The sequence below is a fragment of the Pholis gunnellus genome (genome assembly GCF_910591455.1).
Source record: "Pholis gunnellus genome assembly, chromosome: 18".
In the NCBI taxonomy this organism is placed as follows: domain Eukaryota; kingdom Metazoa; phylum Chordata; class Actinopteri; order Perciformes; family Pholidae; genus Pholis; species Pholis gunnellus.
In genome coordinates, this window is record NC_136545.1 from 7,413,173 (window position 1) to 7,441,172 (window position 28,000).

Below are 28,000 nucleotides of genomic sequence, written 5' to 3' on the forward strand. Positions count from 1 at the left end.
GTTAATGAAGCCCAACAAGCGTGCCCGAAATTGGAGTAATTAGTGATGTTGAAACTAACATCTTATCTTACTAAATGTATCAAGACGTAAACGTGGAGGATGCTGAGTTTGCACCAAAAGCCAATCAAATGACTGAAGTGATGATGGACTAAAACAGATCGTGGCCTTCTCTGCCCATAATCTGTTTCACCCAATCACACTCTCACAGCCACGGACATATTGCTGCGTTTGAGTCTCTGTCTGCTATTCGCTCAGTGGGAGATCAGAGGTGCTTTGACTTTCAACTGAGACGTGTAAAAGATAAGAATCCAAAATGAATTCACAAAAGAAGGTTGTTAATGAGGCCCGCTGTCGTGGTGCAAATTGGTAGTTTGTGGTTTCTTGGGTTCTTATATTTGTATTCTGGTCAGACTGAGGGAAGGCTTCGAGGAGACACCAAAGCCCAGTGTGGAGGAGATTCGCTTGTGTTATGGACAACTTGAAATCTCTCAAGTTTGTCTTGATAAGCTGCAGGAGGTGGAGGGTTTGGTTGTTGGTGATTAAGTTTGCAGCTCCATATATGCTGTAGCAGACTTATTTACTTACCTGTAGTTCATTTTGCGAGTTGGCTGAACAACAACAAAACCTGTCGGTCGTCGCTGTACAACAGGAAGCTCAATATTTGAGCCTAATGGCCAACGGCAAAACAGAGTTGTCAGAATCTCCAATTTACTTTGAAGCACTGTGAAGCTAACGTTAGCTTAAGCTGCTTCAGTACAGTTATGTCAATAGTATGTTGACATAACTATGTTTAACAAGATATGAAAGCAGAAAAAAACTATTTCAATGCAAACATAATCTACCTTATGGTCAAGACTGAGTTTCTTTTTGTCACTTATATGTTTCATGCGTTTTCAATGATCTTCCTCCTTTTGATGGAAAATTCATACAGCAATCAAATCTCCAGAGGATAGTTTTGAATGTGTTTTGATTGCAAATGTGGAGCTTGGGCTCTTCTTAATCAGATTGCAACAGATTCTAAACTTGTGACCTTTTCACCTGATGGAGGCTCTGGTTCGGTGTAGTGCCATTCATATTAATGAGGTGTGGAGAGTATGGCTTTGGTCTTTTCCCCGTTCTCTTCCTATTATTCATGAGTTTGTTTCTTTGATGTGAGATGTTTTATTAAAGAACATGTCTGTCTCCTCTTCTCAGTTTTTAATGAATCTCCTTTCTCGCCCATTCCAGTTAGAAAGACTTGTGTGGAGGTGGACTTTGTTTGTCGCAACGGCCAATGTGTCCCGAAACGGTGGCACTGTGATGGGGAGCCAGACTGCGAGGATGGGTCCGACGAGAGCGTAGAAATCTGCCGTGAGTAGACCGTTTCCTCTTCTAAAAGCCTTGCATGTTTCATGTCAGAGTTTGATGATTGAAACTTGTTCACAGCAGTCTTCATATATCTATCATGCTTGAATATTTTTCCCATTACTAAATGTACATTACTGCTTTCCAAGACGAACTTGGGAACTTAAATTTTGCATTTGTTTTCAACCTTTCTGTTAATCTTTGAGTTCTATTAATTTCAGTACACTCTGTCAATCCACTTGTTGGCGGCTTGTAGGCTTTTGCCAATATACTTCATCTTGGTTGAAGTCCTTATTTATTAAATCCAGCCTTGAACTATAATGCTAAAAACAATATATATTTTTTTTCCTCAATTGTATTTTGCAATCATTTTTCATACCTCATACAGTAGGTGTGAACCAAAAGCAATGGCTTCCTAGAATATAAGAATGGAGGTATGCTTCTGGGTTGGGAAATGGTCCAAATATATCACCAGCAGGTTGAATATATGGCCTTTCTTTTTGCTGATTTTAATGGTGCTGTATAAAAGATTGTCTGCATATCTTTTGCCTCCACGTGGCTCAACATGGCGACTGCTGAGCCGGCGACTCGCAGCTAATGGTGCAAACAGCAACAGTGGTGACGGAGCTAAGCAGTGGGGCACGCTCTTATGGCTGGCTCACAAGATACAGAGTTCATTCTGCTTAGGTAGACATTACTCCACTATATCTTTACATGGTCATGCTCTGAATATCAAACTTAGTGCTTTTTGAAGGATAAGCCGTCATTATTCAAAATTGTTCTTGTTATATTATAATGTTAAATAGTCTTTTTGTAGCCATAGATGGATAGATAGACTGAAGCTATAACGTCACCCAGTGAAAGTGTTTTTAATGGTAGTAATAGATTTTGGGCAACAATGGAGTAGGGAATAGGATTTATCAGGCTTTGGCTACACATAGAGTACTTGTTTGTCGGCTACATTCATTGTTTTGTGTTTCATAGTATTTGTAAGACTGTAAGAAATATATGGCACATATCCTCAAAACGAGTGCCTTATCTTTCAAAGGCAAGTATTTAACTGTAATGCTATTGCTGCATCACACACTCCTAGATTTTAGGTATTTATACTTGAATGTTATGCTATTTTATACTTCCACTAAATTTCATAGGGAAATATTGTACATGTTACACCAAATGCAGCTTTTACTCTCAGACATTTACCTGATAGCTGTAGTTATTGGTTACTTACAGATTAAGATTTAACATCCAAAAACGCATCGCCTTATACAATGAGATGTATTGTTAATAGATCAAATCAGCCAAGTGTGTATAAAGTACAATTGGCACCTCATTGACCAGTTAGGCAGCAGTAATGATAAAATGCTAATATACAAAGGAATGTAAGGGTTTGAAAGGAGAGATACTGCATAATGAGTACTTTCACTTGCTGATAATAAATAGCTGCTGAACTGATGGCAGGACTTTTACTATTTTATTTGGTAAATTCAAATTTCAGAACACTTCTATGATTGACAGATTGCCTCCCGAGGGCTCCCGCATGGCAATGGCGGAGCTGCTATATTAATGCTCTGCATTTTGAAGTAAAGTTTTTGAACACTTCTTCCACAACTGAGATAATTTACTCTTAAAAACTTTTTTCCGTGAGGCCGAAAGCTGCGTAATCCATACGGCTGATTACTCCTGGAGTTGGCTTAGCAAGCAGCAATGTTTTCTAACCATCTGAGTGCGTAGTAGAGATTTCATGCAGCTTCTCACCGTAGCAGAAATTCAGAGAGCCACTTAAAAGCAGTCATGTTGGGTGTCCTGTGAGCTGCCCTGTCAAATGTATACTGCAAGTGGTTTAAACGGAACCAAGGAGAGCTGTTGAGCTTTAAATGTTCTCGCTGTGATGTGAGGTCTTGCCGGGGTGCTTGTAGGAATCAAAGAGATGAGCGATGATAGAAAGTGTTTACTGAAGTCTTTTTTAATGAGAATCTCTCGTCTGCGTTGTGAAGACAAATGGACTAGGGCGTCTCCTCAGGTACAAAGACAAACATCAGAGGGAAAATGAAAGCACTTCATAAAACTCATGTTGGTTTGATATTCATGTCTCTATCTTCAATGCTTAAAACATTTTTTAAGTCAACTAAAGGTACTGTAAGTAAATAATGAAGCTCATGATGAAACATGTACCAGTAGAAAAAAAAAGATGGGCTCTCTGGAGGGTTGAGATGATTTTGTTTTATTTATTTTTTTTATTACATACATCTTAGCAGTAGAAACCAACTGCCTGCAGCTTTCTTTAAAAAACATTTCAGTAGGGTTTCTTTTTGGGTGCAGAAGCTTTACTGTGTGCCAGTTCAACATACAGCTGATTGAGTTGATGACAATCAAACAAATGTTTGCTGTTTATACAGACTGATCAAAGAAAAGTCATTTTGGCTCACCATAGTGTAATTAAAGAGAAAAGAAATCTAGCGCACTGTAAGTACTCATAGTAGCTATATTGAATAGCTTTAGTGCAGCAGTCTTCATCAGGCATTTCATTTAACAAGTGACAGTGAGCACATACAAGGAGATCAACTGGTGACTATTGACCCAAACCATGAAGTGGAAATGAGGCAATCTCAACTAAGTTTTGGCGCCAGATCCATTTTCTTTTTTAAAATTTGGTCAAGTGAATAAATAAATTGCGGTCGATATTGACGGTATCTTGGCTATTTAAAAACAGCTGGTTTGTGTAGGATGATCACTTGTCTGCAGTGTCCTAACTCTTCCTCTTTAGTATTTGCTCAGCTAGCCTGAAATCTAAGATGCTGTTTCAGTTAGGAGAGAATGAGAACAAATGCAAAGATAATGCAACCAATTCTTGAGCCAGACATGGAATATGAAGTAGAACCTGAGAGTTATCCACACTGTGTGTGTGTGTGTGTGTGTGGGTGGGGTACTCCAGCTGTTTGTCACAGAGCAGTCCACCTGCAACAGGTTGAGTGCACAAACTTGAAAACAAAGCAAAAATATTTTTTTTACCCCCTGGCAGAAAACAAAACAAACCTTTCTTTGAGTCGGGGCTAATCCCTCCTGCACTCTTGGATGACTATCTTTGCTGCCAAAATGAGAGCAGTGCAGTCTGGGGAGTTGATTAAGAGTTATTCAAAGCCGTTGGCTGTGTATGGTTGCCAAGATCTACCCAGGTTTTAGTGTGAGAAAGACCGAATGAACTGGGTACTGTGCAAGATCAGTAGCTGGTGGATAAGCAATAGTGTTTCTATTCTTCTATTAATATACCAGATGATGGTTCGTCCCATATCTGCTCAAAGCCTTGGGGAGGAATTTGTATTATCCTTGAAAACCTCTGATTTGCGTCAGTCCTGCCTTCTGTCATCTTGATTTGAATGGTTGTTTTTCACTTTTTGAGCCTGTTGATGTTTGAGTTGAACACCTTTGTATGATCCACCCTTTGTCAAACAAGACCCAGCTGACTACCTGCTTGGAACAATCTGAATGACTAAAGTCCTCAGAGGCAAAGGATGACCTGATTGTTAAACCAAATTACTTTTGATAAAGCTTTTAATAGTTCAGCATGTGCGTGACGGTGTGTGGCTTCACCAGCAGCATAAATGCAATAAGTGACATCTCCCAATGCCACAGATTAAGGTTTATTCACCCAATTCACTACAAACATGGCTATCTGAGTTGGAATTTTGCATCTCACTTGTAAATCCGTGTCAATGCAATGCAAAGGGTTTTACTTATTAACTGCTTTTGCAGTTCATATTGTCGTTAAATGGCCATGAGATGTAGAACCTAAATAGTTCTCAAAATGCTTTTAATAGGTTATAATCTAAAGTTTAAATCAAATTCATCCCAATTTTAAACAGACTAACAATACGAGCCTTTATCAGTTTATTATGGCTTCTCCTGATTATCTTTTCCTCTAACAATCCGAGTTTACCATTTTCCCCTTTTGTTTCTGGTTTAATGTCATGTATGTACATTATTCTACGATAATGAAGTTGCCTGCTGAGCACTTCAGAGAATGAATGTGCCATTTGACCTTTCCCTCTTTTAGAGATGTTGACTTTGACATAAGTCTGTGCTTATTGTATTAAATAATACAACCTGTGTTTCCGCTTGCACTTGGAAGTGTGTGGGTTAACTAAAGGTAATCACCAGCATTCCAGTTCGTAGTCCACGGTGTGTGTATTTTAAGAGGTTGTGTTAAGTTCCAGCCATAGCTGCAGTGGTGTACGTGCAGGTCAACCGAGCTACTATAGCAGTTATATCACCGTAGTGTTTGATCAGCTGTTACACATGACTTGGCAGCTGGGAATGGAATCGTGCGTGTGTGCGCGTGTGTGTGTGGTAGAGGACTCGTGCCGTGGTTGCGTTCACGTCAGTTGTCTTGCGTCAGTGTTGAATGAAGGCAGTGAGCCTCAGCTTCTGTTCACTTAGTCCTCGATAGAAATACAAGCTGGATGTCAGTCCTCTAGTTTAAACCTGGGTTTTAGCTGACCATCTGTTTGTTTACAGTCTCACACAGTTGCTGCCCGGATGAAATCTAAGTATCAAAAGTTGAAGTCTCATTTTATTTTTTTCGCTTATACTTTGATCATATATTTAATACATACATCTGCAAACATTTTCTGACTAGAGAAACATCAGATACATGTGTCCAGTTAGACGAGATAGGTGTGATGCAGAGTAAGCAGTAGTGTCCTACCGTGACTTGATTGTAAGTACTGCACCAAACTGGATTCAGAAATATGGCAGCCTATTGTTACCTGGCTGTTATCAACAAAACTACATCCTCGTAGTCAATAATACTGCTTTTCTATTCCCGTTCATGTGGCGCTCCATTGAGCCGCTCTTATCACGGTGCCGTCTGATGTTCTGTGGCTCGCTGCTCGTTATCTCCCTCCACTGTGTACAATTGCTGGGATAAGAGGCAACCCGGGTCTGGAAGCTGAAACTTTATGGAAACCAGCACTGTGGGATGATTATGTATGCTCAGATAAAATGTTTGTTAATGATGCAGGAAGACCTCCAGTTTAACCTGCAGGTGACTTATATTAAACACGGATTTTATGTCCCTTAACTGGACAGAAAATCCTTTCGACCTTTTTTAATTAACAAATATAAAATCCGAAGTTAAATACCATTTACTGGAGAGAAACCTCGTTGTATAAATATGATTTTCTCGACCTCAGCTGTTGATGCTCCAGCAAACTGGATCACGTAACGGCTTGCAGTTCTTGTTGTCTGAATATTGAGTGAACAGAAGTGAGGAGTTTATGTTCTCCATCACTTTCTGTGTGACGGGTAACTCAACATCACCATTAATCTGCCAAAAGCTGCTTGTTATTTCCAACTTTTTCCAAAAGTCACATATGCTGTGTCCTTGTTCTGTCTTATTTTTGGCACTGCTATCATGGGAGGAAATGCACTCGATAGGCAACAAGTAGAGCCACTGCAGCTGTGAGACGACTCCAAATATGATGCTGCTTGAACATGTTTCTTAATTTTATTTATTTTATTAGCTCTATTTGATACAGCTGCAGTCAGTTCACTTTGGCCTAGAATCTATATCTGTTAGAATATATCTGTGTGCAAAAAGACTTCTAGATTCTGAGTTTTTATCTGATTGACACAATGACGTTTGTACTTTAAACTCTGCTTAGAATAAAGTATGAAGAAGCTTTTTGTACAGCCAGCCCAACAAGCCGTGTAGTGTCAGTTGAGAGATGTGTTCGAGCGGAGAGCTTGCTATATTCCACAAGCTTAGTGTTTTTTTTTAGTCTGAATAAACAAAATACACTCTCAAAATGTCAAGAAAATATTCGTCCACTTGTCCTACCCTAGTGGCCAGTTCTTTTTAGATCTGCATTACATGGCTTCTCTTAAATGCATTTCCTTTTTTTATGCATCCAATCGAACAATGCATACATAGTTTTGTGTTTTTGTCCGTGCAGACATGAGGACGTGTCGTGTGAACGAGTTTAGCTGCGGAGCGGGCTCCACTCAGTGTATCCCCGTCTTCTGGAAATGTGACGGAGAGAAGGACTGTGACAACGGAGAGGACGAGTTCAACTGTGGTAGGTGGACAAGCACACATCAACATGGGAGGACATTTGTCCACTAGTCTGTCTTACCATTTTCAGCTACACTAACCTTTTTTATATCACTTGACTTAATTCCTGGATTTTAACTTAAACGTATGTATGTGTTTTGATTATCTGGAATGCCTTATGATTAATATGGACAACTACTAGCGCTTATGCCAGACTCCCATTATTTACATGCATTTTGATTGAAAGATGAGCACTTGAAGGCAAAGGCATGTGCTGACCTACGATGTGGTCACGTGATACTTCAGTGACCTTTAGTTGAAGCAGATTGCCTGAACCACTTTCAAACAATTGACCTGCCCATTGGCACCACAGATAATGGGATGAGAGCTGCAAAACAATGCCACATAATTATAGTTGCTGCATTTGGACAAAACTTTGAAATGTAACTGTCCCTCTGACTCCTTTGTTCCAAAAATGCTGACGTCTTAGGGCGAGGCCTCTGTATTAGAATGCAGAAACGGAACCTAACTTCTCCGTAGCGCGTTATTCACTTCATGAATTTCAGATTAAATCTTTCTGGATTCCAATTATAGCCTCCTTGCAGCTGTGCTGTTTACCCTTCTGTCTGATTCATATTGTCGAAGAAACAGACGACCTTTTTGCACAGAAACACAAGACTGTTGTGGCTTGAAGCAGTGCAATGACACTTTTCTTTTCTTCCAGAGGTGATCCAAGTACTGCCTAAGCACTGAAACAGTTTATGGATGTGTGTGTGTATCAGTTACTTCTAATCCTCCAGCTGTTTATCCTAAACACTGTGCATCATAAACACACTGACAGCTTTTTGCGCAGAGCACGGAGCTCTGCCTGGACGAACTGTAAACTAAAATAATTGGATGTGACAGCAGCCTGTAGCATGCTGGTAAATTGTCTACATCCATCCAATTTCTTAGTAAGGCAGTCCAGCAACCTTTTCCCAGCACCTCCCTCCAGATGAGAAATATGAATTTCAAAAGAAGAAAAAAATGTTGATACACATAGATTAAAAAACAAAAACGACACTTTTACTTGGCAGATAATCAGTTAATTAGTAATGATTCATGACAACATTGGATTGCTATTACTGCTGACGATGGAAGACGTTAATCGCTTCAATGAATAGGACATTCCATCTGTAACATGCCAATGTTGAGTTGGTACAAGGAGTTGTATCGGGACTGATACCAGTGCTGTAGATAGTGTTTGTGCATCATCACTATGTAGATTTAATACTACAGCGTAGGAGATACTGATTAGCATCTTCTCTGGCTGAAGACGCTAATCGGTGTAATCAGCTGCTTAGTATGAGGAGACATTTAATTGCTGTCTCGTTTATTTACATCCAATCTCTGTACCAGGATGTCTTACTGTAGTGTGGTGTGCGGTTTTTTTAGGCAGCGAAGTGCAAACATGGCACGTCACAATTTTGGGTGAAAAGGCCTTGCTCGTAGTTGGTGTCCCAGGTCATACAAAAGGTTTTGGATGTGCAGAGCAGCCAGGTTCTCCCACACCAAACTGGGAAAACCATTTATCGACCTGGTTTTGTGCACAGCAGATTTATTATGTCAAAACAGACAAGGATCAAACACACATAGGAAGCACACTATTATCTAAATATCATTGTATTCTATAGCATTGGATTTCCCTTCATTGGAACTATTGAGCTCAAACCATAATAAACTGCCCCCGGCCATTATTCCTTCTCTACCAATATTTACAGTTGGCACTATTCAGGCATGTAGTGTTGTCCTGGCATCTGCCAAACCCAATTCATTTCTCAGATGCCAAGTGGCGAGCGCTCTTCCACTGCTTCACCATCCAACCAGAGTACGCTTTGCATTACTCAACCTTGGAACTATGCATGGTAATCGCAAGTTTGTGTGCTGCTGCTAGTCCGTGCAAACACGTGACATGAAGCTTCTGACAAACCGTTGTTTGTTCTTATTCGGGCTGTTTGGAACCATCTACTTACTGTTCCAACTGCGACATAATGTGATTTTTACTTGCTTCAGTACTCTGCAGTCTTGCTTTGTGAGGCCTACACAGCTACTAAAAGCATTTTTGCTTGACTGAGCAAATCAAGTTGGGCAGAAATTTGACAAAGTGACTTATTTGAAAAATGGCATCCCATGACTACATCATATCAGAGCTTCAGTCGGACATGGTTTACTGCAAATATTTTTCAATGAAGTTACGTGGAACCCACTTATTTACAAAGGGTGTCCATATACTTTTGGCCACACAGCGATACAACTCTTATGTCCTCATATTACTGCGGCAGGAAAAAGCTCCTCTATCGTGGAATTGTGAGTTCAATTTAGAGATGACTTGCCCACCATATGGAAAGTGACACAACAGTAAAACAGCTTTAAAAATGTAATGACTCCTGGCAATTTGTTAATTGTAACCTATATACAAGAGGAATAGGAATATGTTGGGAAATTGCTGATTTAGATAAACATTCAGACTGACCTTGAGCTTTTTTTTTTTTTTTTTGGACTGAGCTCTTAACCCTCACACGGCGCGCTCACATTCACTTCCTGTCCCCCCCAACTGCCTCCAGGCAACATCACCTGTGCCCCGAACGAGTTCACGTGCGCCAGCGGCCGCTGCATCTCCCGTAACTTTGTGTGTAACGGCGAGGACGACTGTGGCGACGGCTCTGACGAGGTGGAGTGCGCGCCGTCCTCTTGCGGTCCCAGTGAGTTCCAGTGTGGAAACTCATCGTGCATCCCGGCCAGCTGGGTGTGTGACGACGACGTTGACTGCCAGGTAAGAGGATGCACCATAAAATGACAAACATGCACACACGTTCTGGAAAAACGGCAGCTTTCCAGTCCAAATCTGCTGAGAAACCTGATTGGATGGATAATTATCACTGCTGCACTTGAGGGGCATGACGAGAAGATGTGGGAGTGGATGTCTCCTCAGCCAGTCTAATTTCATTGAGCAGGTCTTTTTCAGGGCCTCAGGGTCCATCTCTTCTAGTCTCAAGCCTGGACTCAAGACTTCTGCAAGAGAAATATGTTGTCATGAGGATAGTTTAGCTGAAGGTTCAATTTAAGGTTGAGGCTCAAGTTGTCGTCACAGGAATAGTGCAAACGTGTAATTTATGATTCATTGCTCCAAGTTTGGCTCCAACTGTCCTCACTCTGACCTGTAACCCGGGGTGACTAGTGTGGCAGAAGAGCAGCTGCATCAGGCACGATGTTCACCCCACTGGCAAGGTGCATGGATCAGGGAAAACAATTTGACCGTCATCTCTGGTGACCTTCGTTTTACCAAACCATTTCTTTTCTTTTTTTACGTGTGACAAACCCTATTGCTCTGGCTACTGTCCTCTTCTTAACAACGCTCCCTGAAAAAGAACGTAAACTACAACTCGACTGGTTGGCATGCAACCGCGAGGCGGTAATTCTAGTTTGAGTTTTATTTACAGCATTTTAAATCATTTTTAATCTATGTACATAGAAGGCAATATGCAGAGAGCAAAAGACCTTTCATTGTACTTAAAGAATACAATGATTTACATTGTCAAAGATATTGGTGTATTTATGTTTTTTTTAAATACAAAAACATAAAGTTGAGTATAATGTATTTTCAAACGTCCTTTTTGAACTTGCAGTTGCAAAATTTTAAGTTTCATATTTCATCGCTTTCTGTTCTGGACTGTTGCCACATTATTATTTTATCACAAAATACTTTATACAGGCAACACTCATTTGTTCAAGTAGATGTTGCCTCACCTTAACAAACTGTCCAGTATGCTATCCCTGGGCACACATACTGGTTCTGCAAGTGAAATTTTCACAACACCCTGTGGTTATTGACCTGCCTTACACACACACACACACTCATTGACTTTGACACTCCCATCACATTTTCACACACGGCAGAACAAGTTTCACTGAGTCTGCAGTTTGCCCGTTGCCTGTTAATTGGCTGTGTGGTTATCACTGTGACGGCCTCACAGGACAATGAGGGAAAAAAACTGACGCAAATGCTTGCGCACACAAATATTTAGACCGCTGTGTTTTAATGTGACGGTCACAGTCCTGCGTCAGTGTTAACCGTTCAGACACACACGCACACACATTCTCACACACATTACTCTGCTCCCACATGAGTCGGTGACTTTATGAGATGATGAAAGTGTGAGAAACTCCTCCTGCTGCTCCTTAATCCCATTTGATCTGATGGCAGAGTTTTGATACCAATTAAATTGGTAAGAGTGTGAGATCTGAGTCCTAAAAGCTCTTTGTCATTTCTGCCCTGCACATCCTCCAGATCACCTGTCATTCTGTCAAATCAAACATGGGTCGACCGTGTTGTTTGGATTCTCTGTTAATGACGTTGGCTCTTGCCTTCAGTAGCTGATAACTGTACAAAGCCTGGAAACTCTTGAAATCTAATATTGTAAAGTGATATTAAGCCAAAGATCAGACCGGTGCACCGAATCGTTCTCTGGTCTTAAAGTCTTGTTTAGGTAAAAGACTAAAACACATTGGCACATACCGACAAACTCATCAACATGATTATATTATCTTTAAAATAACTCAGTGTTTCAGGCTAAATCTGATCACGTTCTTACGTCTGTCCCTTGCAGGACCAGTCAGACGAGTCTCCGACTCGTTGCGGCCGTCACCCGACGCCGCCAGCCAAGTGTTCCTCCAGTGAGATGCAGTGCCGCTCAGGAGAGTGTATTCACAAGAAGTGGAGGTGTGATGGAGACCCCGACTGCAAGGACAGCAGCGACGAAGCCAACTGTCGTATGTACAGACCAGCTGTCACACTAAAAATGAAGCATTTCAGGTCATAACCACTTTAATTTGTGTGACCGCAGCAGCTTGATTGAGTCGAGTTTGTCTGTTAGTATGTGATCTTCCTTTCAGGGATATACTTAAGCTTGCCAGATAAGTGAATGAGTCGGTGATGGATGTGACGTGGGCCTGAAATCAAAGATGCTTTTAATTGACATAGAAAAAGGGGATTCAATTCTGTATCGTTCACAAGCAAGTTTCCAGATTTGTGCAGCTTACGTAATTTGTGTAAGTCAGCTGAAACTTGTAAAGTTGCATATATTTTCCTCGAAAAGATCAGTATTGGGGGTTGATTTGAAGGGTTTCAATTAAAACTGAAGAAATTCAGCCGTTAATATGAAAAAACGGATATTAAGTAATGTCGAATGGATGGAATGGAAGTGCAGCATGTAATGGATCACTCTCAAGCCATCTTCAATTATATTTCTGTCCAGTTATCTCTAAATGAATCCATGCAGCGAAGACGGGACAGCCGTCAATGTCACAGAACCCAAAGTTTCTATGAGTTTGATGTCCGTCCCAACAGTTCAAAATGTAGACCTAAGAAAAGCACACATCCTCGCTCCTCACAATGTTTGGCTTTCTTTCATTGATAACTAACTATATTACAATGGTTGTTTGATGCATGATTTCAATGAGCAAATTAATAATGCACTACTTTCATGTGCGACTCTGGTGTTTGTCCTTTGCAGCTGTGCGCACTTGTGGAATGGATCAGTTCAAATGTGACGATGGGAACTGTATCCTGGGCAGCAGACAGTGCAACGGCCTCAGAGACTGCGCCGATGGGTCAGACGAAGTCAACTGCAAAAACAGTATGTGCTGTGTGTGCGCAGCTTTGCAAATGCTATTTCTATTTTAATTATCAGGGCATTGTCAGAGTGAGAAAGTAGAATTCTTCTTCACCCGTTTGTGAATAGAAAAAATGCTCATTAATCTCCATTGTTTTAAAATGTATTTATTTAAAATACTGTTGGTATGGAGTAGCTTGCCTGTCTAGTTCTACCCAAGACAACAAGGTCACAAATGGTGACAGATGGCTCAGAAGAGCCTTACACGCCTCTAAGAATACAGAATCCATCAGCATGTTAAGAAATTGGTCAGAAGGATTTTGTGAACTTGTCTCACACAGTCTGCACCCACTCTGTCATGTAGAGCAGAGTTGGTAAAAGGGTCAGCTAACCAAGACGATGCAGAAACTCGTACATTTCAGAAACATTGTGTTTCTTCTCTTTGGAGGAGTTTCTTTTTGTACATTCTACCTCAGGCTGTCCTGAGGTTCAGAAGCTGTGTGTAGTTTACTGTAGATGCTGCAAGAGTACAAATATGTGGAAGATATGTAGACCAAAGAAAAACCATCACAATCCACCTCAGCTTGTGCTGAGGTACAAAAGCAGAGTGTCGGTTCACTGATGTCTGAAAGGCTTTTTTTTTTTTTTCCCCAACAATCCATTGCTGTTGTGTTTTTCTGTGCTCTTCCAGAAAGAAATGCAACTAAAACCCACCTGGTTATCTTGTTCCATGAGTTTGTTTGTTTTTGCTCCAGGAGCATAAATCTTTGCTTTGAAAAAAGACTTTAAAGAGTTACAAGTTGTTTCAGATTCTCACTCAGACGCTGACATATTACATGTTTGTTTGGCGAGGCTCAAAACATGATGAGGTATATCTAACGTACAATATATTTTCTCACACATTCAAGCGTCTGCTGTCTCACTTGCTAAAGTTCACAGGAAGTTGAAAAGTTTGGAGCTTTAATGAAATGTGAACTCTAAAGGAATGGACATTTTTGGGAATGCATTGATTGCGTTGATTGCGAAATATTTCTTTTGAGTGAGATGAGAAGATCAATACTGCAATGGATCGGTTGGTCGATTAGCTGAGCTTAGCATAAAGACTGTGTATATAAACCGCTTTCTTGGCTCTACACAAAGATGGCAGAACAACTGTAAAATAAGTTCTATCCTGATTTCCAGTGACGCATTAGAAGCCCTTTACTTGAGATTAAGAGGAAGGTTTTGTGTTGAAGGATTAAAATGTTGCATGTAAGCAGTCACTCCCCTTGACGTGTAAAGCTCTTTGCATCTCGCCACAGTGACCCAGTGTAACGGACCAGAGAAGTTCAAGTGTCGCAGCGGGGAGTGTATCGAGATGAGCAAAGTGTGCAACAAGGCCCGAGACTGTCCTGACTGGAGCGACGAACCCATCAAGGAATGCAGTGAGTAGAAAAGGCAAATCTGGCACAAACATCCATATGAACTGATCAGACTTCAGTGGTCAAAGGGTCTGAGCAATAACTCAAGTATTTATATGCTGATGAGGACATTTTTGGACAGACATTGATGTAACCTGCAACTTAAATGTTATCAGAACCATACAAACCAGGCGGCAAATGTATTTTTCAGCTGTTTTGTCAATGTTCTAGATGTTTGTAGAATATTCAGCTTTTTTACCAACAACATTGCAGCCTCAGAATCACACAACTCAAAGATGTTTGAGATTTGCCTTCTACATGCGCTGCATGTTTAGGCAAACAGTCTGACTATGTGAAGCTTCCTGGAGGCTTGTTGTCACACTGAGGCTTTCAGGTTTTGTTACGTTGAGCCTACATGAACGACGTATAACTGAAGAGATGCAGAGTGGTGTGCTTCCACAGATCCAGATGATTATTGGAATATTTTCACAACCCTCCCAACTAACTAGCAGAACAAATATAGACTGATCGACATGTTTGATTTTTGTATATTTATATTCTATTTGCGTTAGTCTGTGTAACCGTGAACGGTCTTGTAGTTTGAGCTGTGATCAACCCGCAGTGTTTGTCTACTGTAATCTGCAAATGTCACTTGTTAAAAAAAAACTGGCAGCTCTAAATGTCAGCAACATGACACAGTTTGAACTAAAATATCTGAGGTTGAAATCCCAGAATGCTGATTCTGTACTTTGGTGCGTTACACCAAAGCCAAGAAAGAAGACAGGCCACTAACACGAGACAAATTCCTTTACAATTAGTTCAGATGTCCTTTTCTGTGAGCAGGAAAATGTCCATACCTGAATGAGGGCAAACTACATGACATTCCTCTCTACTACACATTGATTTGTGCTGATAATATGTGGATTTTTAATATAAAAATGCCTCCTGCAGCTTTAATGCGTCCTGCACGTCAGTGTGCGAGAATGAATAGTACTTCTAAATAATTCTCCTTCATGGATCAAAGAACTTGGCCAGAAGTGATGATTCCTTCCACAGTCAGAATACTGAACGCCTGAGTCTAAATCGTACTCGTAGGGGACCGAGTAAAATAGTATGTCTTTGTAAGATCAAGAGAGCAAGTTATTTTTATTGGATTATATACAGACTCAATCAGGCACACAAAATAGCATCACATAATGTCAACTTATTTTAGTATTTAATGGTTAAAGCATGCATGTTGGACCATACTGCAACGTTCTTGTAATGTCAGTTTGAATCCACCGTCTGTTCGTTGTATCATCGCTCTCTTGTTATTTCTTGTCAACTGTCGATGCCTGAATAATACCAAAAATCAGTTGTAGCATTTGTGTAACACGTTCTAGCTGTTAACTGACAGTGTGTGTGTGTGACAGGATGACTCTTTCAGATGCTTTGTGTCTTGTTTTCATGATAACTGTCTTCTTAAAGCTACAACAAAGCCCCGTTTCCTTCATGCGCTTCAGATCTGAACGAGTGTCTGCTGAACAACGGCGGCTGCTCTCACATCTGCAAAGACATGGTGATTGGCTTTGAGTGTGACTGCACACCTGGACTTCAGCTCATAGACCACAAGACCTGTGGAGGTAGGTGACCTTTACGTTGCATTCATGTTTAAAGGGCAACTTTGGTATTAGTAGTGTAATCGCTCGAGGCAACTCCTCGCCCGTCAATGCACGTCCACTAAGAGCTTGTTTTTGACAGGCTTGGATTATTGTGTCACACATTATGGAAAGCACCCTACAGAGATTTGGTTGCATTAAAAAAATCATCAAAGCCTTCTCTTGTGTTGATGAAGCAGCATTTTTTCAGAGCTGATGGAGGGCCGACTTGGCTCCGATTGGTCACATCAACTGTTTACACTTGGTTTTAAAATGCATCTTGGGTGATCGGTTCACAAGTGGACAGCTCTGAACGTAACAGGGAAATGTCATCAAAGACGCGGCTTGTGTTCCTCCTTTTATCATCCCACGTTGTTTCTCAAATTGTGTAAGTTAGCTTTGTCCACGACATGTGACACACTGGCGCTTTACCTCTATATCTAATTTTCAGACATATTGGGCCATTTGGTTTATATTCCTGTGATAGCTGCGTAGAATAGTTTCCGACTCATGTGATCCATACATTTCCAATAGCTGCAGAGCATTGTGAAGTCCAAAACACAAAGTGTAGGGAAAAAAGGTGGATGTAATGATTTCCAAAATGTACATGGTTTTTATCAAAAAATATATTCTACTTCAATCTATATTTTTTGGCATTTTAGCCTTTAAAAAACATTTTCACTGTGGTCCCAAAACTGTTTGCTCGCCTGCTTGCTGCACGCACCGACACGTTATATTCATTAAAGTTGAATTAATAAAGGACCAACTCATTTAGTCTGATGAATCGCTTTATCCAAACTGAGGATTTATTTTGTTAATAAAAAACTCTGACTGAAAAGAATACCACAGCTCATTGTTGCTCACGGACATGCTTTTGTTTCAGGGCAGCCATAAACCTCAATTGTATGAAAAGTAGATCAGACAGAACTGTTGACTTTAAACATCACAAGCACTCACAAATGAATCAGAAATAACGATGCCCTGGACGGGTTACTGTCCTGGATGTTTTGAAAAGAAAGGACTGGAAAGACTGAGGCTGAAGCTGCAATATATTCTTTGTCTTGCCTAGAAATCACAAATCCAACAGGCTGGGTCACACGTACTGCAGACTGGTGTTCACTTCTGGCTGGTACATGTTGTTGTGCTCTTCTGGCCTCAGTGTGTTATGTGATTTTTTCTGTGTTATTTCTTTTTCAAAAGTAGAAATCCTCTGTTATGGAGGCACTTAACTCACACAGTTTTGTTATTGAGCCAATCTTGGCCTCAAGCACTGCTGTGGATATTGGGGAATGTGTATAATCCCATCAGGAATGAATCCCACTGGTTGCAAAGCCGCTTAATCTACTCCCAGGTATAAACTAACTACTTAAACTCCCCAAACATGTCGATTTACTTTTAATTCTGATGAGAGCAGCTTATTGCTAAAGAGCGTTCTGGGAAAACATCTATTTTTTAGTTGGGTAGGATTGTCACTTTGCCTACCCCAAGCTCACGATCTCATGCAATAGGAATAATGGGGATAATTTCAATAGTGTTTGGATTGCAGCAGGGCCGTGTGCAAACGTCTGATTGCCCAAATTGAAGCATTCAGCATACTTAATTATTGAACACGTCAGATACCAGCTGTATTCCCTCTGTTTTCTCTTCGTCATTCCTCCATCTTCCCGTCTCTCTCTGCAGACATCAATGAGTGTCTGAACCCCGGAATCTGCAGTCAGATCTGCATCAACCTGAAGGGCGGGTACAAGTGTGAATGCCACAACGGCTACCAGATGGATCCGACCACCGGAGTCTGCAAGGCCGTCGGTGAGTCAATGGCTCAGAATACACGGTTACTACCTGAAACGGTGTTTCCTGGTTGTGAAAATAAGGAAACTTGCATAAGCAAAATGATCAGCATCTTATTAAAATACAATTGAATAATGGAGAAAATTGCAATGGTTTGGTAGAAATAGTTTTACCCACCTGATTGAGAACCACCAGCTTCATACACGAAGAAGTCAGTATTTAAGCTGAGGATTAATAGTACTCTGAAAAGCAGCTTTGAAAACGTGGGCAAGTACATGATAAAAGTAGAAATGAACCTCAAATATCCTCACGTGATTGTCTTTAATTGATTAAGAAAATAAAAAAATAACTTGCATGTCATCGAAGAAGGTTCTAGAGTTGTCCTACTGCTGTAGATTTAGATGTCGTCCTCGTCTGATCACATGCTGTTTGGTCATTTCTGCAGTAACGGGACGATTGTGTTGCCTGTTGACAAAGACATCACTGTCTTTCAGTCTGATGGTTCTTTGTTTTTCCAAATCACTTGTCATCTAATCCTCTGAACTCTTATTTATAATATATTTACTGTTCTATCAATAATCTTTATGATCTCCAGAAAAGTCACTAATTTGTCATTTATTTTTAATCAAATGATACCCTGGTTATATGTGGCCAACAAATCAATAATTGGGTTGCTCTGTTCAAACAGATTCTGGATAACATGAACGGCTAGAAAAGAACGAGCCCACGCACTTTAACATGATTTAACCTCGTCCTCAGGTAAGGAGCCCTGCCTGATCTTCACCAACCGCCGTGACATCCGTCGTCTGGGTCTGGAGAGGAAGGAGTACACTCAGATTGTGGAGCAGCAGAGGAACACGGTGGCTCTGGATGCAGACTTCAATCAGCAGATGATCTTCTGGGCCGACCTGGGCCAGAGGGCCATGTATAGGTAGATTACACACACACAGCCGTCTGGTGTGGCTCTGCAAATAGCAATTTAGTTTAGTTAGTTGGTCCATATCTCTACATATTTTAGACTGCTTACTATTAAATGTGGTATACACGTACATGAACCCCTCAGGATGAATTGTAAACACTTTGGTGATCCCTTGACTTAGTGCCACGTTATGATTAAACTGAACGTTTTCCTCGCAGCACTGTGCTGGACAAACGAGGGGACGTCGGCACCCACAACAAAGTGATCGACAACGTCCAGACTCCCGTGGGAATCGCCGTGGACTGGATCTATAAAAACTTGTACTGGTCTGATCTCGGCACCAAAACCATTTCTGTTGCCAACTTCAACGGCACCAAGCAGAAAGTTCTGTTTAACAGAGGCCTCAAAGAACCGGCATCGATCGCTGTTGATCCGCTGTCTGGGTGGGTGACAAAGTTTGTGTGTTTTGAATTCAGGTGAAAACCTTTTAACTGTCTGTAAATTTACAGCTCTGTTTGTGTTGGTACTGTAGGTTTCTGTACTGGTCTGACTGGGGTGAGCCAGCCAAGATTGAAAAGTCTGGTATGAACGGAGTGGGCAGACAGGTTCTGGTGGCGACGGACATCCAGTGGCCTAATGGCATCACCCTGGGTAGGAACGCACACACGCACAGGAACAAATGACTCATCCTGAAGTATGCTTCTGCCATCACAGCACATTTTTCTTCCCTGCTGTTCCATCAGAAGAACAGGAGCATTCAACATAATAGACTGTTAAACAGCAGCTATAGTTCAATTCCATTATCTCGTTTGGTCCTCTTGTAGCCGCTTATTCAGCTAGTTTACACACTTGTTCTCAGCAGTTAGACTGCAACCTTAATGTGGACTCCTTAGTGTTTAAATTGTATCTTCCCCTTCAATTTAGTTCACTACTTTGTTTCAACTGCCACTTTACTTTATTGCAGTACTTGCGGTGATTAAAATGAAGACCAAAACTGTTAGACTTCAACTTCAGTATTTACATTTTATCCATACCATCCAACATCACAATGCTCCTTTTGTTGGCTCTCTTTTTCTTCCCCTCCGTGCATTATCACAGTAGAAAAGCCATCGATTTGTCCTCTCTAATGAAATGTTGTATTGATTTAGATTTTCTCTCTCCCTCTTTTCTTTCTCATCTCTACCTACCATGCCTCATCTTCTGTGTTCCTTCATCCCTCTATTCTTCCACTCTCTGCTCTCATTTCTTGTCAACACTCTTATATTCAATGTTCATCTGGGCTTCATCCCTTGTATCACTCCTTTCTTTCCTTTCCGACCTTGTGTAATTATTGTCCCTCCTGTACTTTTCTGTCATTTTTACAATCCACCCTTATTATTTCTTCAATATCCATCTTTCACATCTTGCCTTCTCTTATGCTCTCCTCTCCCGTTTCTTTTTACGCTTCATCTTCCTCCCAGATCTGATCAAAGGCAGGTTGTACTGGGTCGACTCGAAGCTCCACATGCTCTGTAGTGTCGACCTGAACGGCGACAACAGGAAGAAAGTACTCCAGTCTCCAGAATACCTGGCTCATCCCTTCGCTCTCACTGTGTTTGAGGTACTGCTGCTGTTCTATTCTCTTTCACACAGGACCATCATGCTATGTACAAAGGGCCATCTTGACATTCCTGAGTCAGGGCTGTGCAAACAATGACGTGTGTCGTGAGATTTTTGTGCAGAATCGCAGCTCAATCCAACTGGCCCACTTCCTTAAATTTAAAACCCATAAATTGTCGTTTCATTTCACGATGGACAAGTTTACACACAACATTACAATGATGTAAAAATGTGTTCATCATTAAAATACTTTAGAAATAAAATTTGGTTGGACATCTGACATGGCATGAACTAGTAACGTTAGCGGTATCTAATCGCAGTGTGATTCGTTAAAAGCAAAATGTTGAGTTTTGATTTTATCTCAACATCAAGATGAGAAAGAGACTTAAGACAACTCTGACTGGCGTAAAGTGGTCATAAAACAAACAGTCGATCACGGGCAAAACATTGGAAATTGGTCTGACTGTGAAATCGCTTGAAAAGTTGCTTGGTGTAAGGCTGGCATAAGTTCACCTCACTCAAGTTTACAGTCCTTCTTCACCTTCTAATCCACATGTTGTTTTTAGTGCATGTCTTTCACTTATCTGCATCTGTTGCAGTATAAATGAGCCAGGCTTTATGTGTTGGTACAGTCATACAATGTGTTTTCACCAGATTGTGGTGGTTGCCCACCAAATGCAACTCTAATCATAGTCCATTGTGTTGTCTGTATTTTTACTAAATTGTCCAATATGCTCCTTTTTGGCTGTCTTGATCAACCATGTGTGCGTAGTGTGACCCCAGCTTAAGAATAAATGTTAACATGTTGCAGCCCTTCATAGTTGTATCACACGGTTACATTTCTTTAGTTAAAAAATGGAAATGAACGATGCAAGAAAACTCAATCTTTTACTCCTAATATTATGAAGATGAGTAAAGCAACAAGAGTATGGCTTAATGTGTTCTAGTGAGCACTGTTTAAAAACGTATTGAAAGCAGCTGCCCTTTGTGGATCATGTCTTGTGTCTGAAAACTCTAATGGCCGAATGTTAAGGACAGCCCCACTAACAATGTCTGCTGGTTAAAACCTGGCTGTACATAAATCAGTACTGTGTCTTTCACATCTTTCTGATTCATGGAGTTATGGACATGTTTCTCCATCGCTGTCTCTCGCCTACACCCACTCGTACAACTGCTACCTCGCTCTCTCGCTCAGACGGCTGTCACATGCAGGCACATGTGCTTATGGTACGGCTCCAATCTGAACACTGTAGTGCACAATCTTAACAAAACGGTATCCAGTGACTTTCTAGTTAAAGTAACAGTTTTATTACAACTGTTTTGCTTCTTTCTATTTCCACCTAATAGAAATGTGATCTAACTTCTAATCAGTCACTTTTTTGGGGATAAAAATGTTTACATGAGCGGTGAAAGCCACTTAGGCTGAAAAGGCCAAAACAGAGTGCCACCTACATCGGCAGAAAATCAAAGGAGAATTTGATTGACAGGTGGTCTCTGCAAAGTGCAGCGCAGGAATGCAACTGCACTTTGCTTATGTCTTGGCACACAAATGTTTGAATGTGATGTAGAGTCCCTCGATCCCCCTTATGTGCACAGTATTTATGCTCTACAATTCCCTCATACCCATTTGAGAGGGAAAATCACCTAAACATAAGCAAATATCACGTCATATTTTGAAAGGGAATTTTTAAAAAGATACCGCTCAACTTTTTCTTCTCCTGGAAAACACTTTCTTGTGTTGAGGAAAATAAGCTTTGCAGGGATCAAGCTGTCTTAGTGCGTTTTGTGTAAAGAACAATTTATGTGAAATGATTTATTACTGAAGAAATAGTTGATTTTAGTGAAGCAAGATAATTGTATTGACTAGAGGTGTAGCGTTTCGGAGCTATTGTTCGGCAAGTGAGAGATGTTTGGAGTTTCAATTAGTGTCACCTTGCTGTATTTAAACATTCAAAGCAGTCAGGGATTGCGCTGTATCGAGCAGTAAACTGAACAATCAGAACTGCAGCAATGACTCTGTCCTTGATTCATACACAACCGTCTCTTCGTTGCTGTTGTAGCTGACCGCAAACCTGCAGGCGGATCTTCCAGCTCCGATGTTTCATGTGCCTCGCCACAATGCGACTGACTTGCACGCCAAATCGGCTTGTTGTCCTTACCACAGCAACCTGTTAACAGCATATGGCTATATGTTTCCGGGGCAGAACTCGCTCTTGTCAACTCTGGTTTCCAATGTGCTGTCTCTTCCTGTCCTCTCTTCAGGATCGAGTCTTCTGGACAGATGGCGAGAATAAAGCCATCTACGGTGCAAACAAGTTCACGGGCTCCGACGTGGTGACGCTGGCCAGCAACCTGAATGACCCCCAGGACATCATAGTGTACCACGAGCTGATCCAGCTGTCGGGTAAGAACCAGCTGAGAGGATGGACATGAATGATTATTGAGCTGGAAAATCTTATTATTGGAGTCCTGCAGACTTTTTCTTTTTTTTTTTTTCTGCTGTGATTTAATGAAGGTTAGGACGAGAAAGTGAATCATAAATTACTATAATTCCCCATGACACAGGTACAATCAGCACTAACTATTATAATAGTCAGCATCATGCAGCCATTATTGACTACTAGCCACTGATTTATGGAAGGAACCAGTAGGTTTTTGCTTTGTGACAAAACAGTCTTGTGTGCATACTTGCTATCACATGGTCATCAGCGTTTGGCGTTTGAAAATTCCAATATTTACTCAGAAAAATTGAAAGTTTGAACATTTACAGTTACGTATTAACTGAGCAAAAGACTTTGATGTGACAAACGTAGCAGAAGAGCTTAGTTTAGCCGTTATCATGCATATGTGTGAGATATCGGCCAACTCCAGCACTGGCTTAATCGTATGCGTTGAATGACAGATTTTCTAATATATTTCTGTCATAATCCGAGCTATTGACCCTTGTGTGCAGGCACTAACTGGTGCGCAGAGAGAGGCGAGAACGGAGGTTGTAGCTACATGTGTCTGCCTGCACCGCAAATCAACAAACACTCGCCCAGATACAGCTGTGTGTGTCCGGAGGGACAAGAGCTGGCTGCTGACGGCCACCGCTGCAGACCTGGTGAGTCACGGCACCACGCCGGTGAAACCCATTTATTTACCTATTTATCTATGTCATGTTTACACCTGAACCAGGACCACAGTGTTGCAACATGCAAGCTACAATTTGCAACGTTAGATTAGGAAATGTTTCAAGAAAAGGAAGGATGTTTAAAATAAACTTTAAGAAACCGTTACCAATTATCAATCTGACCGATCTTTTAATTTGCCTTTAGGACAGTGTGAATGGCATCATGGGAATGCGTTGTTGATTGTATGTTTGGAAGAGGACAAACCGGGGGCGGGTTAAACCACCAAAGGCACTATAAACCCTTTGCTGCTCAACGTTCTAATGTGCGTTATTTCAATTCCTGTGCACGCGTCAATCCTGTGGATTCCTCTCTGCTTCGTCTTCCCTTTGCTGTGCTGCTTGTCTCAAATGTGCCTCTTCTTAAAGAATTGATTTAAAAACAAAAGGCTAAAGGGAGCTGGGCTTTACGGTGGGTCTCATCCCCCAAAACACCGAATCATTTGTAAGAAACAGAATTAATTGAGTCTAATTCTTCGGGTTAAATTGGCTTTGATGCAACAAAGGAGACTTATTCTCGCTCACTCTACTTTTTCCTCTGTTTTCCATCCGCTCAAGCATGTTTCTCTGGAGTGTGTTCCCTCTGCGAGTCTAGTGTTCTATCAGTAGCCATGCCAGCCACAAACCCAGCTGTCTGTCCGCGTTAGTCGTCTGACAGCTCAGCAGTAGCTGAGTCGATGGTTGTGATCCAGTTTTTCATCTTTTTTTGGGGGGTGAAAGTCTCGTTGCCGTCCACCTTCACATCGCTGCTGCAGCTCTGTCTCCTCATCTCTTCTGTTTGGAAGTGTCTTTGCGGGACACTTCTCTGGACTCATGAGTGGGATGTGACTGCAAACAGCCGTATGTGACGGCTGAACAAGTCATTCGAAAAACCAATGGAAGTTCTTCTGCTGCTGTAACGGCCTCCACTGTTCTGGGAAGGCTTTCCATGAGATTTTGTGACTGGACTTAATACTGAATGTTTATTTGTCACTTTTGACCTGAGTGTTAAAGTTCTTATCAGTACTTGTTTTAACATTACTTTCAATGTTGCGTTCAATATGATCAAATCAGCGGTTTTTTATTTTTTTTTAAATGAAACTCAAACTGTAGCTCCGCCCTCCATCAGTCTCTTTCTCTTTGCTGTGAAAAGGTTGCTGGGAAACGTTGTCCTCTCTCTCCCTGGTCTACTCTGCTTCAGTTGTTTTTAGTCTTTAAACAGCCGGCTCCTTACTGCACTCCCAAAGATTAGCCTTTTCATACTGAAGCAGCGTCTGATAGGAACCTGACGGCTGAATTCAGTGCACATACTCTCCTAATTGGAAAACTACAGAGCGAGACACTGGCGTAGACGAAGGACTGGAACATCTCCCTGGAAACTGCAACCCTCCTGCCCGCCTGAATGAGACTCTGCCTAGTTGGCCTGTTGAGTTTTCTTTAAGATTTCTCTTCTTTACTTTATTCCCAGTGAGAACTGAGACTCTGTTTCCAGAGTTTGTGCAGCCTGTCCGCCTCTATCTCTTTTCCTTGCTCCAGTTATATCTACCTCAAATGTTTCTCAGATCCATGCTGTATATTGGTGAAATAAGTAGACTTTCTGGGTGTCTCTCTTCACTAACATCGCTCAAAAGTAAATAGTTTACTTTTGACTTGGAGACCAGCGTTTGTTGTGTTGTAGCTTTCCAAATTAACTTCAATATCCCAGAGATTGGATGCAAATGTATCATGACCCATAGTCTGAAAGGCCACAATTATAGGAAAATATACTGGAATTTTCCTTCAAACCCAAGCTGGCATTAAGAGTTTGTTTATGGATCAACAACTTATTACATTGGCATTTCAGGGACTATATTTTCACCATACTTCGTTTACTTCAGCCTACAACCAGAATGAAGGTGTCCGTGTGCTTGAAATGACCCCGTTTGTACAGCATGCCGGTGTTCAGAGCTTTTCTAAACGGCCTCCCTCACAGGTGAAGAGTGTGGGAATAATTCCACATATAAGACCGGCTCTCCTCGAAGACTCTTCATGGAGTTGTCCTTGAGTGTAGACACATAGTGACATGTTGTCTAGAGAGAAAAGTTAACGCCATGCTTGCTTTCTCACCTCTGAGTGAAGTGGGTTGTCTGATTGTCGGCTTCAGAAATGTGCAGAAATGATCGGGTGCAACAAGCACTTGTGTTGAAGCATACAGACGTCATTATTGCATGTATTTTACCAAAACACCAGACCTAATTTATATTATTAAAAAAAAAGTAGGGGAATAGAGGTATGACACCAGAATATGGTATGGTAGGAACAGACGCTCTCTGCACCAATAATTATTTTCCAGCTCTGCAGCAGGTTTCACAGCCTGCCTGCTCTACACAGATGTAATGGTCTTGGTGTAGTGAAAGTCCCTGCAGCCTGACTTCGCCTCCATATGGGCTGTTTGGGAATCCTGAGCTGCCTCCAGGCTTTTTACCGCTGCTGTGATAACGGCATGAACCACCCAGACTGTTTCTTCTTCTCTGCAGGAATAAAGACTCAAGCTGTATAAAATCAAGCTGTGTGTGTGAGAGTGCATGCATTCAGCTCTAGGGTGCGTTTGTGAGCATGTTGATGCATGCTCGTTTTCTTTTCTTTTTTTTTTATCCAAGCGCGAGCGTCTTGAGCGTGGGCACTTCTGCAACTTTTTGTGAGTGTTTCTACAGCTGTGTCTACACGCCTGTCTGTATCTCTGCTACTGTTTGAATGTGAGAATGGTGTGGGAGGAGTTAAAGAGGGATGCCTGTCACTGGCTGAATGCTTCTCCACTTTGCTCCCTAGTTGGGCCGGAGCCAAACTCCTCGCCGCTCTTTGCTAAACCGCCAGCTGACATATTTATCCCATTTTCCAGCCGTTGCAGCTGAAGCGAATAGGAACTGTGGAGCATTGTGCGGTCGCAGCTTTGGCCGGCTCTAATCTCGTTAGTGAAAGAAAGTAAAAAGCAATGCTCTTCACTTCACGGGTTGAACCTGAAACTACCATTGAGGGATTGAAATAACAGCCTTTAGAGGTAACTGGAGAGAGCTTTCCTTCAGGCTGAACAAACTCAGGATCAAATGGAGGATGTTGGGACTCCACTTAGTTCCACACTTTGTTTCCTAAGATATTATTCATCATTAGTCTAACCTGTCATTTTAGATTAAGGGTTTTACACTCATTCAATATTTTATCAAAGCTCTATTCTGAATCAAACATGCTAATCAAATACAAGTCCTTTCCAATCCCTTATTAAACTTCCAGCAGTCTCGAAGGTACCCTTATCATTTATTATAATACAAATCTCAAAAATGTTAGTTAAAGAGGAACTCCGCTAATTTCATACGCCAAAGTGTGTTTACAGGTCTTGGGAAGCACTACTGCACATGTGAAAAAGGTTGTATTAATCACTTTGTGGCTCGAGCTGTTGATGAGGAAGAATGTGTGGAACAAACCGGATGATGTCACTGGTTCTGCTGCGTTAGTTCAGATCCTTGTATCTCTTTTAACCTGTGCATCATGCATCCGACAGGGTTACTGGAGTGCAATGCTAAAACGTTGGAGTACTCTTAATGTTTTCCTTTCTTGCTTGATAAATGACTAATTGATTCGCACATTTTTTTTTTTTCTTCTGTTGATCATCGTACTGATCACTTGATTCAGCGCTAGTTTCCTGCCGATAAAGGCTTTGCAAACCGCTTTAGTCAAGAATTCGACTGTGCTTACTGTTTGGCAGTAAAAATAATGTGCATTCATTTCCACCTCCTACACAGCAGACCTAACAGCCCTGTGAATTTACAGTAAACAAAGCAACACTCCGCTGCCTCTGCTAATCAAGGCTGCATTGATTCGCCTGTAAGGATTTTATTGTTGCTGCAGCTGCCTCTCCTGAATGTAGAGCTGCTGATAGAGTGTGATCAATGCGGTTTACTGTGAGATGTGGCTTTAGACCCGTTAAATTCCGTCTGCAGGTCGTCCACTCACTTTCCAGCTTTTGTTTGTGTCTGGCTTTAACTGCAGGAAAGTCCTGAGGATTGTCTCCATGTCCGTATGTAAAGCTGCTTGTTTGTGCATATCGTCCATGGTGTGAGGAATGTAGCTCTTGTGTCTTATCTCGGTGATGGCTGCTTTCTCGCTGAACATCTATCGAGCGTTTATTTACTAGTTTAGTCTCCTGAGATCTGGTCCATTTTCAAAGAAGGCCTACTTTGCGCGTGTGTGTGCCCAGTTTAAAAATAGAGCAACTTGTGTAGCGTGTTTTGCTGTCAAAAGCTTGACTCTTGGCTCTCTCTGTGACAGAACATTCTTCCAAAGGTCCCTCAAAGGATGAAGGGAAAGCTCTGGTACGGCCACCCCCAGGTAAAACCGTCATCTGTCGCCTGCTCTCCTGCCCGTGTCTACTAACTTGCTTTAAAGAATGCTGTGTTAACAAATTGAATAAGTTGCTCTTCTCCTTCCT

The 28,000-nt window shown here is 41.4% G+C and overlaps 1 protein-coding gene across 3 annotated transcripts in view; it reads left to right on the forward strand.

Moving 5' to 3' along the window:
* Positions 1-28,000, forward strand: part of LOC306710529 (very low-density lipoprotein receptor-like) — a 42,851-nt gene that overhangs the window by 9,493 nt on the left and 5,358 nt on the right. For 2 of the 3 annotated variants that reach the window (XM_079179135.1, XM_079179136.1), the window contains exons 3-16: positions 1,228-1,350; positions 7,299-7,421; positions 10,000-10,208; positions 12,043-12,205; positions 12,949-13,071; positions 14,349-14,471; positions 15,950-16,069; positions 17,765-17,890; positions 18,632-18,803; positions 19,010-19,234; positions 19,324-19,442; positions 20,252-20,391; positions 22,653-22,794; positions 23,344-23,493. In XM_079179135.1, the coding sequence (XP_079035261.1) occupies positions 1,228-1,350; positions 7,299-7,421; positions 10,000-10,208; positions 12,043-12,205; positions 12,949-13,071; positions 14,349-14,471; positions 15,950-16,069; positions 17,765-17,890; positions 18,632-18,803; positions 19,010-19,234; positions 19,324-19,442; positions 20,252-20,391; positions 22,653-22,794; positions 23,344-23,493 (2,058 nt within the window). Of the gene's footprint in view, positions 1-1,227; positions 1,351-7,298; positions 7,422-9,999; positions 10,209-12,042; positions 12,206-12,948; positions 13,072-14,348; positions 14,472-15,949; positions 16,070-17,764; positions 17,891-18,631; positions 18,804-19,009; positions 19,235-19,323; positions 19,443-20,251; positions 20,392-22,652; positions 22,795-23,343; positions 23,494-27,840; positions 27,901-28,000 lie in introns of all 3 variants that reach the window. The other variant, XM_079179134.1, reaches the window with a different exon arrangement.